The sequence below is a fragment of the Astyanax mexicanus genome, chromosome 1 (genome assembly GCF_023375975.1).
Source record: "Astyanax mexicanus isolate ESR-SI-001 chromosome 1, AstMex3_surface, whole genome shotgun sequence".
NCBI classification, from domain to species: domain Eukaryota; kingdom Metazoa; phylum Chordata; class Actinopteri; order Characiformes; family Acestrorhamphidae; genus Astyanax; species Astyanax mexicanus.
This window is the reverse complement of record NC_064408.1, coordinates 61,663,893-61,682,227: the sequence shown is the minus strand read 5'-3', so window position 1 is coordinate 61,682,227 and position 18,335 is coordinate 61,663,893. Positions and strand designations below refer to the sequence as shown.

The following is an 18,335-nucleotide window of genomic DNA, read 5'->3' as shown; positions in this document are numbered from 1 at the left end:
ATAAGTGCTTAAAATCTAAATGCCTCTTCTAAATAAAACAGGCCAGCGCAGCTCACATTAGCTGCAAATGTGTTTGTAGCCTTTTAGAGAGAATGAACAGCAGCTCAGACAGTGTAAATCTGCTAATGTAATTAAAGAGTTGCGATCCGCATCCACTTAAACCATTACTGTCCATCAGTCAGGCTCTGACCAGCAATTACCGTGGCGGTCTTGAACCGGCCCCTCTGTGTGCATTTAGAAGCTTACAGTCAGTAATTGCTTTTAAATGCTGTTGTGTGTTTGGTTCAATTAACAGCATTTTGTCCTGTGTGTTTTCTGCAGCGCCCACCCCGGCTCCTCGGCAGAGCTCCCCCTCAAAGTCCTCGTCCCAGGCCAGCGACCCCCCGACCGACGACTCGTTTGGGGAGGCGGAGGGCAGTCCTAGCCGGAGCGGGGAGGAGGATGCTGTGAGTAGTGTTACGAGGATTACAAGTGTGTGTGTGGAGAGTAACTGAAGCCTCTGCATGTTGTATGTTAACACGTTTATTTAGTTTTCAGTTTTAGATTGCTGGTGTCCAACACAGTTTGGTAATTTCCCTGCTGAAACACACTTCTGTTTATTTCCAAGTTTGCGCTGGTGTGTGTGAGGAGGAAAATCATCAAACTTTCTGAACACTGACTCTCCAGAACTGAAATATATTAAAAAAAAAAATAAAAAATATATATATATATATATATATATATATATATATATATATATATATATATATATATATATATATATATATATATACAGTTGTGGTCAAAAGTTTACATACACTTGTAAAAAAACATAATGTTATGGCTGTCTTGAATTTTCAATAAGTTCTACAACTCTTATTTTTCTGTGATAGAGTGATCGGAACACATACATGTTTGTCACAAAAAACAGTCATAAAATTTGGTTCTTTCATAAATTTATTATGGGTCTGCTGAAAATGTCACCAAATCTGCTGGGTCAAAAATATACATACAGCAACAAAATTTGTCAATTTTGGTGATGTAGCGAGTTGTGTCAATCAAATTAGCTTCATTTCATGGCCTCTTCACTTCTTGTAAGTGATTCTGATTGACTACAGCTGTTGACTTCTCATGAGCCCATTTAAATAGGGCTCATTTGACCCAGTGATTAGACTCAGCTACAAAAGCTACAATGGGAAAGTCAAAGGAACTCAGTGTGGATCTGAAAAAGCGAATTATTGACTTGAACAAGTCAGGGAAGTCACTTGGAGCCATTTCAAAGCAGCTACAGGTCCCAAGAGCAACTGTGCAGACAATTATACGCAAGTATAAAGTGCATGGAACAGTTGTGTCACTGCCACGATCAGGAAGAAAACGCAAGCTATCACATGCTGCCGAGAGGAGATTGGTCAGGATGGTCAAGAGTCAACCAAGAATCACCAAGAAGCAGGTCTGCAAGGATTTGGAAGCTGATGGAACACAGGTGTCAGTCTCCACAGTCAAGCGTGTTTTACATCGCCATGGACTGAGAGGCTGCCGTGCAAGAAAGAAGCCCTTGCTCCAGAAAAGGCACCTTAAGACTCGGCTGAAGTTTGCTGCTGATCACATGGACAAAGATAAAACCTTCTGGAGGAAAGTTCTCTGGTCAGACGAAACAAAAATTGAGCTGTTTGGCCACAACACCCAGCAATATGTTTGGAGGAGAAAAGGTGAGGCCTTTAATCCCAGGAACACCATGCCTACTGTCAAGCATGGTGGTGGTAGTATTATGCTCTGGGGATGTTTTGCTGCCAGTGGAACTGGTTCTTTGCAGAAAGTAAATGGGATAATGAAGAAGGAGGATTAGCTCCAAATTCTGCAGGAAAACTTAAAACCATCAGCCCGAAGGTTGGGTCTTGGGCGCAGTTGGGTGTTCCAACAAGACAATGACCCAAAACACACATCAAAAGTGGTAAAGGAATGGCTAAACCAGGCTAGAATTAAGGTTTTAGAATGGCCTTCCCAAAGTCTTGACTTAAACCCCATTGAGAACATGTGGACAGTGCTAAAGAAACGGGTTCATGCAAGAAAACCATCACATTTAGCTGAACTGCACCAATTCTGTCAAGAAGAGTGGTCAAACATTCGACCTGAAGCTTGCCAGGAGCTTGTGGATGGCTACCAAAAGCGCCTAGTTGCCGTGAAAATGGCCAAGGGACATGTAACCAAATACTAATGTGGCTGTATGTATATTTTTGACCCAGCAGATTTGGTGACATTTTCAGCAGACCCATAATAAATTTATGAAAGAACCAAATTTTATGACTGTTTTTTGTGACAAACATGTATGTGTTCCGATCACTCTATCACAGAAAAATAAGAGTTGTAGAACTTATTGAAAACTCAAGACAGCCATAACATTATGTTTTTTTACAAGTGTATGTAAACTTTTGACCACAACTGTATATATACTTATATACATACTGGTGGGTAATTAATTACATTTACAATTTGAAAACACAATTTTAAGTGTGCACTTTATCTTTACTTAAATTCAAAGTGCTTAATAAAACCCAAATAATAATTAGCCACTTTAGAATCTATGCATTTTTTTTTACTGTAATTTCTTGTTTCTGTGAACTGCAAGTGAAAAATCATTCAAATAAAATGAGAGTATGTTTTGTCATTACTGGTAACAACTAAACCGTCTGGAAAATCTCTAAAAATATGTATGCTTAAAAATAATATATACAGAACTGAAAAACCTACTAAATAATGGGAAAATATATCATTAATGCACTGGCCAGTGAAGTTTTGTCTATAAAAATAACATTGTTTTCCATGTAATCACAAAGTAAAATGTCTTGGAAACTAAAAGTTCTTGGAAGTTAAGGGGTTAAAAAGGATCTACATCACTAAATATAATAAGGCTGTCATGCAAAACTATATCACTTTACAGAGGAAGGAAAATAATGTATGTATGTTAATGTAAAACAAGTAATTTTGGAGCATTTTATCTTAAAGTGCTCAGTACAAAATTATAGGAAAATGTAAATATGTCATTAGTTAAGGGAAAAAAGTGCCAAAACGGAGTTGCAAGGTCTTTCTGTGACATCGCTGATATTCATTTGCATGCATTGCTCTGAGTCACACTATATACCCGAAGGCCAGTCTTCAGCATAACGAAGAAGCAACTTTATTGCTAATGTATAGCATGTATAGGATGCCCTTGACCTCTCCACAGCCTCCCTCCAATTCTGCATAGAAGTTCCACGAGGAAAAATAAGCCTTGTAATAAACGTGTCCTCTGCTTTGTCGAGATACTTTGATAGATTGTTATGGAAATGAGCCATACAGGGCCAGGCAATCACTCTCTCCTGATTGGCTCATCCTTTTTATGAATCCTCTTCCATGGATGATCAACATTTGGGTCCAATAATGTGTAAAATTAGTCCTTGGAGGTGTCAGAAAGACCATTAGAGCATTATTAATCACACTCAGATACCTTTCATATATCACGTATCAATCTTCATATATGAGTGTGTGTTACAAAGCCTGATGAAACTAGGTCTTTAATTCTTACACAAATGATGCTTTAGGGGAACCACTTTTGGATCCATAAGGAAGAGTGTTTGTAGTAGGGATGTGTGAGAGAATAACCTTTTAAAGCTTCAAGGAATCTGTACATGATAAAAGTTTGTAAAAATTCTTTACTAAAAAAAAAAAACTCAACACTTAAAGCTTAAATACATTAAAAAAAAAAAAAAAAGCTTTTTTTCCTCCTGTAACATCCATTGCTGAGGTGCCCCCTAATGCTCACCGGGCACTAAGGTGGCTACCCACCTACTGCTCTGGGTGTGTCTTCCCATCCCTCATTCACTAGTTTGTGTGTGTCTGTTCATTGTTATGAATAGGTTAAATGCAGAGGTACTTAGACCTGTCACTATAACAATATTTTGTGTAGGATATTTCGTCACAGAAATTATTGTAATAAATAAAACTATTATAATTGTAAGATCATTATATGCCAATGCCATAATGATAATAGAAAAGCACAGATAAGCATTTATACCCCTTTAAAAACAATAGATTTTTATAGATTTCACCTACTGTAGTCCACACTGTGTGTATGGAGTCACTGTTATTGAAGTTTACTGTTATATATGTATGTAAACACAAATATTACAATTATCAAATATTAAGTAATGTCCATTGACAGACGTTATTCTACTAGTGCAGCTCAAAAAAAAATCATTGAAAATCATTGAAAAGTTACTTTATTTCAGTAATTCAGTTCATAATGTGAAGCTTATATATTATATAGATGAATTACACACAGTCTGATCTATTTTATGCGGTTATTTCTTTTTTTTATGGTTTACAGCAAATGAAAACCCAGAAAAGTCAGTATCTCTGAAAATTAGAATATTATATAAGACCAACTGGTACTTTTGGCAGTGTGGGTAGTGTGCCAAGTCCTGCTGGAAAATGAAATCCACATCTCTATAAAAGTTGTCAGCAGAGGGAAGCATGAAGTGCTGTAAGATTTTGTGTGAAAACACTGCACTGACTTTGAACTTGATAAAATAGAGTGGATCAACACCATCAGATGACATGTCTCTCCAAACCATCACTGATTGTGGAAACTTTGGAGAGCTATATCATCTGCTGGTGGATTTCATTTTCCAGCAGGACTTGGCACACTGCCTTCGTCAAATTAACCCATTGGCCTTATATAATATTCTAGTTTTCTGAGAGATTGATTTTTGTTTTTTTTTAATTGGCTGTAAGCCATAATCATCAACAATAAAATAAATAAACTCTGTGTGTAATACATCTTTATAATAGATAGATTTTTAACTGAATTACTGAAATGAAGTAACTTTTCAATGATATTCTATTTTTTTTTTAGATACATTAGTACTGTAAGGTTCTTCACACACATATAACTTTTAGAAACAGGGTTCTTTATTGAGCCAAAAGTGGTTCTCCTCAAATGTTTACCCTTTTAGCCAAACTGAAGAACAAAGTGTAGTTTCAGATTTCTCCTGGATGCTCCTCAGCCAGCATGTGTATATGTTCAATTCCATCAGCAGCTCACCTGATTTACCAAATTTACTAATTTACCAAACCAGGTGTTGATATGAAGAGAGCTAGAAATAACTCTATTAAACTCAGATGAGGAGAGATTAGGAGAACAGGGCTGTAAATCTGCTGTTTGTATTTATTGTAATGCATTAGTAATAGTGTTTTACTGAACTAATAAACACTTACTGCACAGATAAGAAGCTTTTACTTTACTGAAATTCCCACAGGTGCCTAAAACATTTGCAAAAAACTGTATATTGGGGACAGATGGAATTTGACACACACAGAGTGACATACAGTGAGCACACGTGCCCAGGAGCGCAGCAGCCGGGGGAGCAGTGAGGGTTAAGGGCTTGCTCAGAGGCCCAACAGTGGCAGCTTAATGAACCCGGGTATCAAACCCACAACCCTGACATCAATAACCCAGAGCTCTGAGCACTGAGCCGCCACTGCTCCATAAAGCCTGACTAATATTACTGTTAGCTCTAAACTGAAGGAGTGTACACCCCTCTCTCTCTCTCTCTCTCTCTCTCTCTCTGAGTCATCAGAGAACCCCTACTTGCTCTCTCTTTCTCTTTTCTTTCATCTTAGCCGAACACAAATTATTCTGTTCAAATTATTCTGTAAGTAAAAGAGTGTGCCCTCCCCTTACTCACTGAAATGTCATTAGCCACCACAGACACACTCACACACACACATACACCACACACAAAAAAATACACCCACACACACACTCAGCCGAGGTGTTAAGAGCAAAGCACCAGGAGGGCATCAATTCAGCATGGCCTAAAGTGCTTATATAACGCAGCACTGAACCTTTCATACTAGAACATAATAATGTGCTGGATGAAAAAGAGGGGCATTTCACATCAACGGAACAGACAGAGGGGTGAGTGAATAGACTGAGGTGTGGGTGGATAGATGGATGGATGGATGGATGAACAGACAAATGAATGAGTGAATCAATAAGGGAAATGTTGGATGATGGACGGCCTGCTGATTTCTAACCACTGCGATTCTGCAGTATGCTGCTTTTTTCTGTGCTGTTTATTTCCTCTATGCTTAACTTCTCCTTCTTTTTCTCTCCTTTTCACCCCTTTATAACCCACCACTTCTTCTCCATCACTCTCTTTCATTCGTTCCAATCCCTTCCATCACTCTTTTCTGTCCTCCAACCTTTTGGCACTCTGCCATGTATCCTTGTAACCATTTGTCCTGTCTCTCCTTTTCACTTCTTCTCCTCTACCATCTCTTTCTGTCATTCCTGTATATCTATCTATCATTCCTTACTCTTCCAATCTTTGTCTTTGTCTTGTCTCTGTCCATTCTGTCTCTCTCTCTCTCTCTCTCTCTCTCTCTCTCTCTCTCTCTCTCTCTCTCTCTCTCCTGTCCCCATCCTCTTTGCCTCTTTCCCCTCTGTCCTTTGTCTCACTGTTTCATTCACTTTATGCTATCAACCCTTGATTCTTTCATACCCCTATCACCCTCTCTCTCATCTCTTTCTCCCCATCGTTCTCTCGCTCTCTCTCTCTGTCTCTCCGCAGGCTGGAGATGCTCAGTCTCCGTGTGTGAGTGAGCCTCAGGCAGAGTGTGAAGGCTCAGAGCCGGACAGTCCTCAGGTCGGTAGCTAGATAGCAGCAGGTCAGGGGTAGGTATCTGTCCTCTTCTCCCTTCTCCTGCTCTTCTGCGTGTCGGTGGCCTGCTCCAACCGTGATGTCCATCAGCACGCCTTCACCTGTCTCCACCTCCGCCCACCATCGTATACACAATCGCAACATCGTGGCCGTGTGTTCTGGTGCTCTTTCTCTCTCTCTCTTTCTCTTTCTCTTTATCTCTCTATATCTCGATATTGTCATTCTATCTACAGTTGCAGGAAAAAGTATGTGAAACCTTTGGAGTTACACAACAAATTTTGGTTTCATCTGTCCACAGTATATTTAGCCAGTACTGCAGTGGCTTCCTCCATGGTGTCCTCCCATGAACTACATTCTTGTTTAATGTTTTCCTTATTGTAGATTTGTCAATACAAATGTTAGCTTGTGCCAGAAATTTCTGTAAGTCCTCAGCTGACACTCTAGTATTTTTCTTCACTTCATTGATCATTCTGTGCTGTGCTCTTGCAGTCATCTTTACAGGACGACCACGCCTAGGGAGAGCAGCAACAGTGGTGAACTTTCTCCATTTGTAGACCGTCTGTCTTACCATGGACACATGAACATCAAGGCTTTTAGAGATACTTTTGTAACCCTTTCCAGCTTCATGCAAGTCAACAATTCTTGAATGTAGATCTTCTGAGAGCTCTTTTGTGTGAGGCATGATTCACATCAAGCAATTCTTCTTAAGAACAGCAAACTCAAAACTGGTGTGTGGTTTTTATAGGGCAGGGCAGCTTTAACCAAAATACATCCAATCTCATCCCATCCTGGCTCCAATTAGCTCTTAGAAAAGTCATTAGGTTCACATACTTTTTCCACCCTCACTGTGAATGTTAACATGTTGTGTTCAATAAACTGTGACTTAGGTGAAGATCAGAACACATTTAATGACCAATTTATGCAGAAATCCAAGAAACCCCAAATGGTTTACATAGATTTTTCTTGCAACTGTATATTTCTTTAATATATAGTAACTTTCTTTCTTTCTTTTTCTTTCTCTCTCCCTTCCTTTCCCACTTTTTTCTTTATCTCTCTCTTTCTCCAACTCTCACTTCCTCATCCCTCCACCCTTGTCTGCTGCTACTTAAGATGGGATGTGTAAATTCTGTTTATATTTCTTGTGGATTTGTTTTGCTGTTTTGTATGTTTGTGTGTGTGTGTATGTGTGTGTGTAAGAGAGAGAGTGTTCCTTTTATCCCCTTAAAGCTGCCTCAGGTGTGTGAGTATCAGAGCTGTTGACTGGCATTGTTATAGAGCAGCATTGTGGCATGGCATATCCATGAACATCACACATCTAAGCATCTGTCTTGTGCTGTGCCTTTATCAGTATTTCAAATGAAGCTGTGAACATGTGCATCGTTCCTGTCACTGCACAGGAGCTCAATATGAAGCTGTAGTTTGTCACTCTGTTCGAGAGTTGTGCTTAAACTGAACTCTGTGTGAATAGGTTTGGCTCTTCAGTTTTATTCAGTACTGGATTGAATATTTGATTTGTGTTAACATGAGTTGAAGGAGAACTCTGGTGTAAAAATGGTCTTTTGGTGTAGTAAAACATGATAAAAAGTACTTACCTTTGATGAATAATCACCTACGTTCTCCCACAGTGTTGCGAGATCCAGAAATTTTAATAGTTTGTCCAGACACCCTTTAGACTGAGTGATATGGGGCATAATTTGCCCATATAAATCACTTTTTCCACCGCTATCCAGGCTCAAATAGCTCCACACCTCCTTGCTAGAATCTGGAGAGCCCTGACATTTAAAACGAGGCATAATAACTTAAAAAAAGTGCACAAGAAGCTTATTAAAAACACTGTTTACATCCTATAACACTTGTTTCAGCTCCGGTTGCCACCATCACTGTGTACTGATAATGACAGACATATACACATAGACAAGGCATAGCGTAGCAGCTGGTGCCAGGAGGCAGGCTATGCGAAGTGTATGTATATATGTCTGTCATTATCATATATATATATATATATATGATAGATATAGATAACAGATTTATAGGGGCAAATTATGCCCTGTGTCACCAAATCTAAAGAGAGTTTGGACAAATGTTGAAATTTCTGGGTCTCAGAATGCTGCGGGAGAGCGGATGTGTGCTATTTATCAAAGGTAAGTACTTTTAATTATGTTTTACTACACCAAAAGTCCATTTTACACTGGAGTTCTCCTTCAAGTCTTTATCTACTGCATTGTTGCTTTTTGTTTGATCCATTAGTAAAATCAGTCCAGTCCAGTCCTGGCATCATTATGCTGTTCAATGACTCAGTCCTGGTGCCAGTGCAATTTTATGTTCTCTACTGAAGTGTGGCTTCATGAACCACTACTGCACTTTTAGAGCTGCAGATCCACGTGGTCTCCTGGTCCACCAGAGAGAAGATGAGCTGAGGGGCTGCTCCCTGATTTGCTGCATAAAATGTTAATAAAGTGAAGCAGAAGCAGAGCTGTGTGGCGGTGTCTGCATGCAGACTGATCTGCTGGCCTCATTAGTGCAGTCTGAGGCTTAATAAAGCTGGACGGCCACTGAGACATGCACAGAGACAGCACCTCAGGGAAGAGCAGGGTTTATGCATATAAAACCTGTTTAAATGCTATAGAGGGCAGAAAAGGGGACTAGCCCCTGTGGGAATGATGTCTCTAAGGAACTGCAGTGTTTCTGCTGTTAGTGATGGGCTTTTTTATTAGGAGTATCACAGCAGAGCTTTTATGTTTGTGTATCTAGCATATTAAAAGTTTGAGGACATCTTCTCGACGTCTTTTGTAATGTTCATTTGTTCATCTGTCCTTTTCAGTTGAAGGAACACTAGGAAACACTTGGTTGGTTTTCTTATGAGGCTTCCCCTACAGGCCAAAAGTAAATGTTCGTTGTCGTGTCGTGTTCTTTCAGTTCCTTCGCCTAGCCATGGAACATGAAAACAGAAAATAATTTGTGCATTGCAAGGTTAAAAGTAAAATACAATCAGAAAAAAAATTAACTATTCTAGAGTCATCAGTAAATGCTAGCCTAGACATAAAACACTAGTTTTATTAGTATTAGGGCTAGCAAACATGACTAATTCTTGTACCATTTTCTGATTTGTGCAGATCACTATTTGATCTTGTTAAAACAGATTCTGGTTTGTTTGGACCCTTTGTGCGTTTTAATTGAACAAGTGTGAAAACATTAATCACACTCGAGAGCGGACCGATACCTGCTAGTGGAAGTGGTCTCAATCCAGTCCGAAACTAATTCCTGATCCGGTCTCAATCCAACCCAGCTATCCCATTTTCTCCCAATTTCCACGGCCAACTACCCAACCCACTCATTAGGACTCCCTCTATCACTAGTGATGCCCCAACACCAGGAGGGTAAAAACTAGCACATGCCTCCTACGATACATGTGAAACCAGCCACCGCCTCTCTTCAAACTGCTACTGATGCAGCATTACTGCGTAGCATCCCACAGCGCACTCAGAGGAAAGCACATCAACTCGGTTCTGATACATCAGCTCACAGACGCCTTGTGCTGATCACCATCACCCTTTAAAGTGATGAGGGGAGAGAGCACCATCTACCCACCCAAAAAGAGCAAGGCCAATTGTGCTCTCTCAGGGCTCTGGCAGCTGGTGCCAAGCTACATAAACAGGTTTCAAACCAGCGATCTCCTGATCATAGTCGCAACGCCTTAGTCCGCTGGCCCGGAGCCCACAAATACACTCCTTTTATTTGAGCTAAACTGCTTATAAGGCACAGTTTAATTTGATATATTAGCCAGATAACGCTAATTACCACAGCTATGAACAAACGCTGTCTTTGCTTCATTCTGTTCACTACTCGCAGCCGCTCAAATTCATTTATTATCTGTACATCTGCGCTGCACGTCCTGTTGAAAACACTGTGAAAGTACAGCATTTCAGCATTCTGTGTCAAAGCAGCTTTAAACTGCAGAGATATATACGTGCTGGAACACAGAATCTTCTCCCCATATTTACTTTTTTTGGTCACGCACCAGACAGCTCTGACCAATCAGAGGACCCATCGTGCTCGTGTGGGTTATTGGTGCATATTTGTTGCATTTAGATTTATGCCTGTGTGAAACCAAACCAAACAGAGGGAGAAAACGTTCCAAGTAAACGAACATAATCAACTGATTCGTACCAGAGAAACCAACTACAGGTGTGAAAACGCCCTAATTATCTAAAAGAACAGTGCCACTAACCACTTAACTATCCAGCAACTGACCACATCCATAAAAAATGTCGAACAAAGACATTTACAAACAATGACTACTATAGTGAAATCTCAAACTTGCACACCCATATGTGACTCCTCTCTCTGTTCAGAGCTCTTTTCCTGTTCCTTGCTGCTCTGACATGGATTTTTACTGTTTTCTCTCTGACGTCATCATGATAAATCTACAACTAAAAATGTCTACAACTATCCTCTCGCCATCTTGATTTAGAACCACTAGCAACTAGCCTGCCTCTCCATAGTATTTGCCGTAAAGCAAGACTGCCTCTAACGATGCCCAAGACTTGTGAACCCATGGGTGAGGGCCAAGGGCTCCTGAATTTGCGAGCATGTTTTTTTTCCCTTACAGACCATTAAATATATTATATTATATTATATATATAAATATATACATTATATTATATAGCAAATTGTTGCTTTCCAATGAAAAACACTTATCTCCAAAACAGCAACTTTACAGGAGAGAGAAAAAACCTAGTAAACTTTCAATGGAAGTCAATGTAAAACGAGTTTATTTCAGGTAATTTTGAAGAGTTTCTATTGGTCCATTCATCAAATTCAAATTATGTAGTAAACTAAAAATTGACAAAAATGGAGATAAGTGTTTTTCATAGGACAGCGACGATTTGCTATATAATGAATCATTTATTTACCTAAAACCATATGAAATGCATTGATTAGCTAAAAAAAAGTTGCATAGTGTGCCTTTAACTCCCTAACTTAAATTCTTTAGGGACTATACTGAAGGTCATTCCCATTTTAATATACGGTGGCTTGCAAAAGTATTCATACCCCTTGAACTTTTTTCACATTTTGTCACCTAACAACCACAAACTTTCAAATTTAAGTGATAAACCAACACAAATTAGCACATAATTGTGAAGTGGAACGAAAATGTTACATAGATTTAAAAAATATATAATTAAAAAAAAACGTAAAAAAAAAAATGTGCTGTAAAAGTATTTAGCCCCCCTATATCGATACTTCATAGAGCCACCATTCTCTGCAGTTACAACTGTCAGTGTTTTGGGGTATTTTTGCTCATTGTTCTTTATAAAATAGCTCAAGCTCAGCCAGGTTGAATGGAGAGCTTCTGTGAACAGCAATTTTCATGTCTTGCCACAGAAGCTCAGTGGTATTTAGGTCAGGAGCTTGACTGGACCATTCTAATACATGAATAATATTCTTTGATCTAAACTGTTCCACTGTAGTTCTGGCTGTATGTTTAGGGTCATTGTCTTGCTGGAAGGTGAATCTCCTTCCCAGTCTCACGTCTTTTGCAAAGTGCTACTTTGTGTTGGTTTATCACTTAAAATCTCTATAAAATGCATTTAAGTTTGTGGATATAAGATGACAAATTTTGAAAACGTTCATGGATCAGATACAAATACTTTTGCAAGCCACTGTTTATAATATTAGAAGCTATTTCGGTGAGACGTATTCCACTAAACTGATGAATCAAAGGTTTGTGATTATTTTTTACAGAATATATGTAAGGCCATTGCTCAAAACTCTTTATAAAACATAAGCAAATTGTGAGTAAATTATGGCTGAAAATGTTAAGCTTATGCACTGACATACAAATTACATTCCTTTTCATACACATACAGCCCTAAAACATCAAATTGAAGCATGCTCATGTTGTTAGACATTTAAAAAAATGTTTGGTGTCTCCAAACTCATGATGGACAGTGTATGTCTGAAGGCGTGATCCAGAGTATTTAATGCATTTGTCCTAGACTATCTGTTGTGGATGACAGTGTCCCTGCGAGACATCTGTAGCTTTACTGATGATGACTGTGTTCCTCCTAGTCAATAAGGAGGAGCAGTGCCAGATGACTGAAACTGATGTTCTGGCTTGGAGGCAGTGACTACAGTCTGTAGCAGTTTTGTAGGATAAAGTGGAATGACTGAGGCTGAGGCTGCCGAGGCTTTTTGAGCTGTCTCACTTAGCTGTCTGGGTTCAAGATGCCCCTCCTGGAGGCTTCTCTGTTCAGTGTGAAGGCCCGTACATTCCCTTCACACTTTTCTCTATCTCAGACAGGATTTGCTGCCTCTCCTCCCTATTCCTTTCTCTTCTTGTCCCTGTCTTACTCTTTTCTATTTATTACTCTCTGAGCTGGCGTTTTTCGGACTGATCTGTCAGCTCCGTCTTTTTTATCGTCTCTTCTGTCTTCCTTTCACTTTTTTCATTTCTCTCCTGGAGAAGAGAAGTGCAAACCTAAGAGTGTGTCATAATTATAGTGTGCTGGAAGATTCAGGGATGTTGAACGGATATTTGGCCATAGGCTTGGACAGGCTACAGGCAAGACTCAAAGAGTTCTGCTACTTTGCCAGGTCTGTTTCTATCTCTCTGTCTTTATTCCTGTCTGCTGAGATTCTTTTTTCACACAGCTTCCTCTCAGGCATTCTTCTTCTGTCTTGCTCTCGATTCTATAATGACTGGATTGGTGGGAATCAGGAGACAGGGCAATAGCCTATTCCCATGAGATCTAGAGCAGCTTTACCGCCTGGAGCAGTTACACATGTAGCAGGGTTTTTTTTCTCCAGCCATGGCTTTGCTCTTACTTGAGCTGTTGAGAAAAGGTGAGGCATGTGGAGCTGCCTCATCATCTTCAGTGTGATGCTGCCAGTCAGTTGGAAAAGCTTTAGTGACATCTGCTGTTGGTCCAAAGGAACTACAGTACAAGTCAAAAGTTTGGACACACCTTAAATTCAGGGTTTTTTTTTTCTCTTCATTATTTTCTGCATTGTATAGATTAATTCTTAAGAAATGCAAACTGTGAAGAAAAACAAATGGAATTGTTTTGTAAAAAAAAAAGTAATAAAGAAACCAGAATATGTTTTAGATTTTAGATTCTTAAAAAAAAGTAACACCTCTTGCTTTGATGACAGTTTTGCACATTGTGGCTGGATTTTCTCAGTCAGCTTTATGAGGTAGAGTCACCTGGAATGGATTTCAGTTAACAGCTGTGCTGAACGTATCAGCATTTAATGAATTGAAGTTCGTAACGCTTAGATTAGGTGTTGGAGAGCATCAGTTGTAAAGTTGTGTAGATATTGAGCTGGTTTACAGTGAATAGCCCTGTTTGAGTAATGTTCTAATCCATATTATGGCAAGAACTACTCAACTAATTAAAGAACAAAACAATTTATAAAATGAAGGTCAGTTCATCCGATAAATTTCAAGAAACTGAAATGTTTTGAAAGTATCCTCAAGTGCAGTCCAAAAACCATAAAAAATGTTATGATTAAACTAGCTCTCATCAGGGCCACCCAAGGAAAGGAAGACCAAGAGTTACCTCTGTTGCACAGGTTAAGTTCATCAGAGTTTCCAGCCCCAGAAACCACAAGTTAACAGCACCCCAGATGAGAGCCACCTAAATGCTTTACGGAGTGTTTAATTTTAAGTTTACTGCATGATTCCTTATGTGCTGGATGACTTCAGTGTTAATTTACTTAATGTAGTAAAAAAATATTGAACAAAAAGGTTGGTCCAAACTTTTACTGTACTGTACTTTACATGTGCATGGATAATATTTTGCAATAACAGTTTATGAAATTGTACCTATACTCACTGGTCAATGTATTATTTAACACATCTGTGCATTTTGCATATATAACATTTATCAGCCAATCTCTAGCCTGTCCATCAATGGAAATGACCATCAGCATAGAGAAACCACCAAAAAACACAATCTATATCTACCCTGTACATAAAGAGAGGAAAGTCTAGTAGGACCACCATTGTCTAGATATTATTTCAGGCACAACTGGAGAATGTAGACCCTTGGTCTTGCTGCAGATGAGCTACAGCAAGAAATTCTACTTTTACAATGTGCACCTTAATTGAAAAGACGACATGAATATGAAGAACCTATGTTAAACACATTGTGGAGCCTAGCATGTATTTTTTTCAGTGTAACTGATATGTGTACCATATCGTACCTACAGATCATACCTACACTGATTGATTGACATTTTTTGACATTAGCCAATAAGTGAAGGATACAAGGCAGCTGTACCTAATAAACTGGCATCTCTCAAGCATTCTAAACATTGTGTTGTCGTGTCTTCAATGAAGACTGAAGTGACATGTTTTTATTTTTCTGTCCAGGGGAAGGACCCTCTCTACGCCCAGATCAACAAAGGGAAGAAGTGAAGGATTATGGGAGTTCTGCACACAACTGAACAGTGCTGGGGGGATCAGGAGACCAAACACTAGGGTTCAGCGCCCTCCACTGTGTGTGTATGTGTGTGACTGTGTGTGTGTATGAAAAACTAAGTAAATGGGTGAGAAAACGAATTGAAAGTTAATGATTGAGAGTGTGTATGTTTGTTTGTATGTGTGTGTGTGGATGTGTGTAAGAGAGAGAGAGAACTTTGTGTGTGTGTGTGCGCGCGCGCGCGTGTGTGTGTGTTTGTGTGTCTGTGAGTGTGGATGGTCTTCGGAGCTCAGCTGTGAAGGTCACCCCCAGCCTCCATGGTCCTTCTCTCCATGCAGCCATCTTTTCCGGCTTAGCCTGGAGAAGCCTAACCCAGCCTTCAGTAAGCTCCGCCCCCTTCTGCACCGCTCTCTCTCTTTCTTTCTGTTTCTCTCTCTCTCTCTTTTTCTCTCTCTCTCTCTCTTTTTCTCTCTCTCTCTCTCTCTCTCTCTCTCTCTCTGGAGGAACCACCGACTGACTGGACGCTTTTATTGCTTTCTCTCGCACCGTTTCTCTCTCTCTCCTCCTCTTGCGGAGGAAATGACTCCTCTCTGTTTCAGCCACACTGTGTTTCCTGCACTCATGGACTGGCAGTGGGATCATTAGACACAGCTAACGTAATGACGATGATGATGATGATGATGATGAAGATGATGAGGAGGAGGAATCAACTCTTCTTCACCCCTCACAGCCTTACTAGCCCTGTTCTGCAGCCTCTCTTTTTGTTTTTTTTTGTTGTTTTTTTTTTTCTGGCTCTCTGTGTCTCTCTTTCGCTCTCTCTCTCTCTTTCTCTTACTGTCGGCCCTTCTTTCTCACTCTCCCTTTCATGCAGTCTCTACAAGACTCTGTAATGAGGCCGTGTGTAGTATGAGTGGAATTTCGGAGAGATGCCTCATTCCAGTGTACACACACGCACGCACACCCAAGAGTTCAACAAATCACTGCTTCATGATCCAGCAGAATCCCAGCTCCGCACTGTCATCCCCCACTCGTGTAGTCCAAGCCAGAGCAATCGATTACAGAATAATCCATTTGGATCCATCGATGGGATTAAGTGATTCATCCATTTGGGTTTGTTTGGTTTCCCTCCGCCATCTATTTGAGATTCTGCTGCTAGAGAGCTATGCAGAACTAAAAAAAAAAAAAAAAACAAGAGACTTTGTCTCTCTCTCTCTCTCTCTGTCTCTATCTCTCTATCTCTCTCTCTCTCTCTGTCTCTATCTCTCTCTCTCTCTCTATCTCTCTCTCTCTCTCTCTCTCTCTCTCTGGACCCTTCAGACAGAGACCAGACTCAAGGAGTGACTTTGCCAAAATCTCTCTTTTGTGGGAAAGACTTCTGAGCAGCTCATTCAGACGGAGAGGACTTTGCAAGGGCATGGACGTTGCAAAAACAAGCTGAATCTGTGACTGAACTGTTCCTTATCTATAGCTTTTGTACAATACTAATGAGAAGAAAACAAAAAAACGAACAAACAAACAAACCATGACATTGAAAAATGGGATTTTTATTTTATAAGTCAGTGGAGCCCTTGAGGTCGACCTGAGATGCGGTTTAGGGGTGAACATGGCTTTAAGGCATCAGATCATTGGTTTGCCAAACTCATTTTGTAAATAATAATAATAATAATAATAATAATAATAACAATAACAATAATGATAACGACGATAAGTGTTCATTCTGTCCGCCGGACGTCTGTGCCATAAAATAGGCAGGCTTCAGTGATGCAAGCTCGAAATGGAACCCAAGCAATATCAACATGTGTCCAAACCCCAACCCACCCAACCCACCCAACTACCCACACACCCCACCAACTACCCACACACCCACTATCCCTCTATCTCATAATAGTTTTATGTTGCTGTCCAAGTCAGAGTATGTCTCTTCTCAGCAGAGTCCCTCAAATACTGATGGAGGCAGTGCCTCCAATGGGGATCCCAGAAGTCACCAGAAGAAGCATGCTGAAGAAGCGAGTGTCAGAGTCGATAACTGACAAGTTCGGGAAACAAATTTAAGGTAGCAAAACGGTGGAAAAGAAATCACAGCGTACATATCGACATGCATCTCCCAAGCACACTTAGATTTCCCTGTTCTATGATCACCTCCAGTAGATCACCTGATTATTGATTGAACTGAGTGAGAATTTAGTGATTCTCATTCTCAGGCTCTCCTGCCCTAAAGATTACTGTTTAGAGGAAACATGATTTTTTTTTTTAATAGCCTTAGATTCGACTTATGTGTCACCAAAATACATACATACGTACTACAGCAAACGCTAAAACATTCACCCCCTATACATATACATATACATTTATTCACTCACTCACACAAAGATGTTTACACACTCTTCAAAATCAATGGCGAGACTTTAGGACACTCTTAATCCTGATGTGTTCCTCCTCTCCAGAGCCGCCAGCGTTGATCCATGTACAATTTAGTGTTAATTCACTTAAAACGAACACCACACGAAAAATCCACCATTCGTTATCCCGGTATCCAAAATCAAATCGGAGAGTCTCGCTGTGAACGGCATTTGTTTCGGTGACGTCAGCAGTCATTCCATCACCTGCAATGATGGTGCAATGATTTAATACTTGCTATTTTATGGCCAGAGTCCCATTTTAATTTGAGAGCCATGTTGGCCCTTTAAAGATCATACACTAAATTCCAGATTAAAAAAACGAGATTGTGAAGCCGGAAGAGGATGGGAAATCATAACAGTTCTGAGTATGTTTCTAGACCTATTTTAACTTTACCTCAGCTAATGGTTTGTTAATGTAAAAGGACACATTATTTTTTATCTCAATGAAGATGACATTCTACAGTGATTTTTAGAGGATTTTTCTTTGTTGTTTTCTTTTTTTTTTCTTGATTTTGCGTATCCCACCATGTAATACTGTTACCAATAAACACATCGCAAAACAGACTCTGTTTTTCTTCAGCGTAAGTGTCATTAACATGTATTTATTTGTACAATAAGTTCTTTGTACATTTTTAAAATAATATAACGGTAATATTCATTCAATTAGTTATAACAGAAATGACTGATTAGAGTAGAATGTAATAACTAGGTCAGTGTTTCCAGGCCTGTGGTCCATCTGCAGTCTCATTTCTCAATTTCGCTGCACCTGAGGCACATCATTAGCTAATTATCCATCCTTCTGGGGCAGGAAATCACAAAAATGTGCAGTG

At 39.7% G+C, this 18,335-nt stretch overlaps 1 protein-coding gene across 11 annotated transcripts in view; it reads left to right on the top strand.

The window, feature by feature from the left end:
* dab1a (DAB adaptor protein 1a) overlaps positions 1 to 18,069 on the top strand; it is a 519,346-nt gene extending 501,277 nt beyond the window's left edge. For 8 of the 11 annotated variants that reach the window (XM_022665931.2, XM_049481451.1, XM_049481442.1 and 5 more), the window contains 3 exons: positions 322 to 446; positions 6,591 to 6,665; positions 15,058 to 18,069. In XM_022665931.2, the coding sequence (XP_022521652.1) occupies positions 322 to 446; positions 6,591 to 6,665; positions 15,058 to 15,102 (245 nt within the window). In that variant the 3' untranslated portion in view covers positions 15,103 to 18,069. Of the gene's footprint in view, positions 1 to 321; positions 447 to 6,590; positions 6,695 to 15,057 lie in introns of those variants that run through there. The other 3 variants (XM_049481418.1, XM_049481429.1, XM_049481432.1) reach the window with 3 other exon arrangements.
* Positions 18,070 to 18,335: the final 266 nt, after the last annotated feature.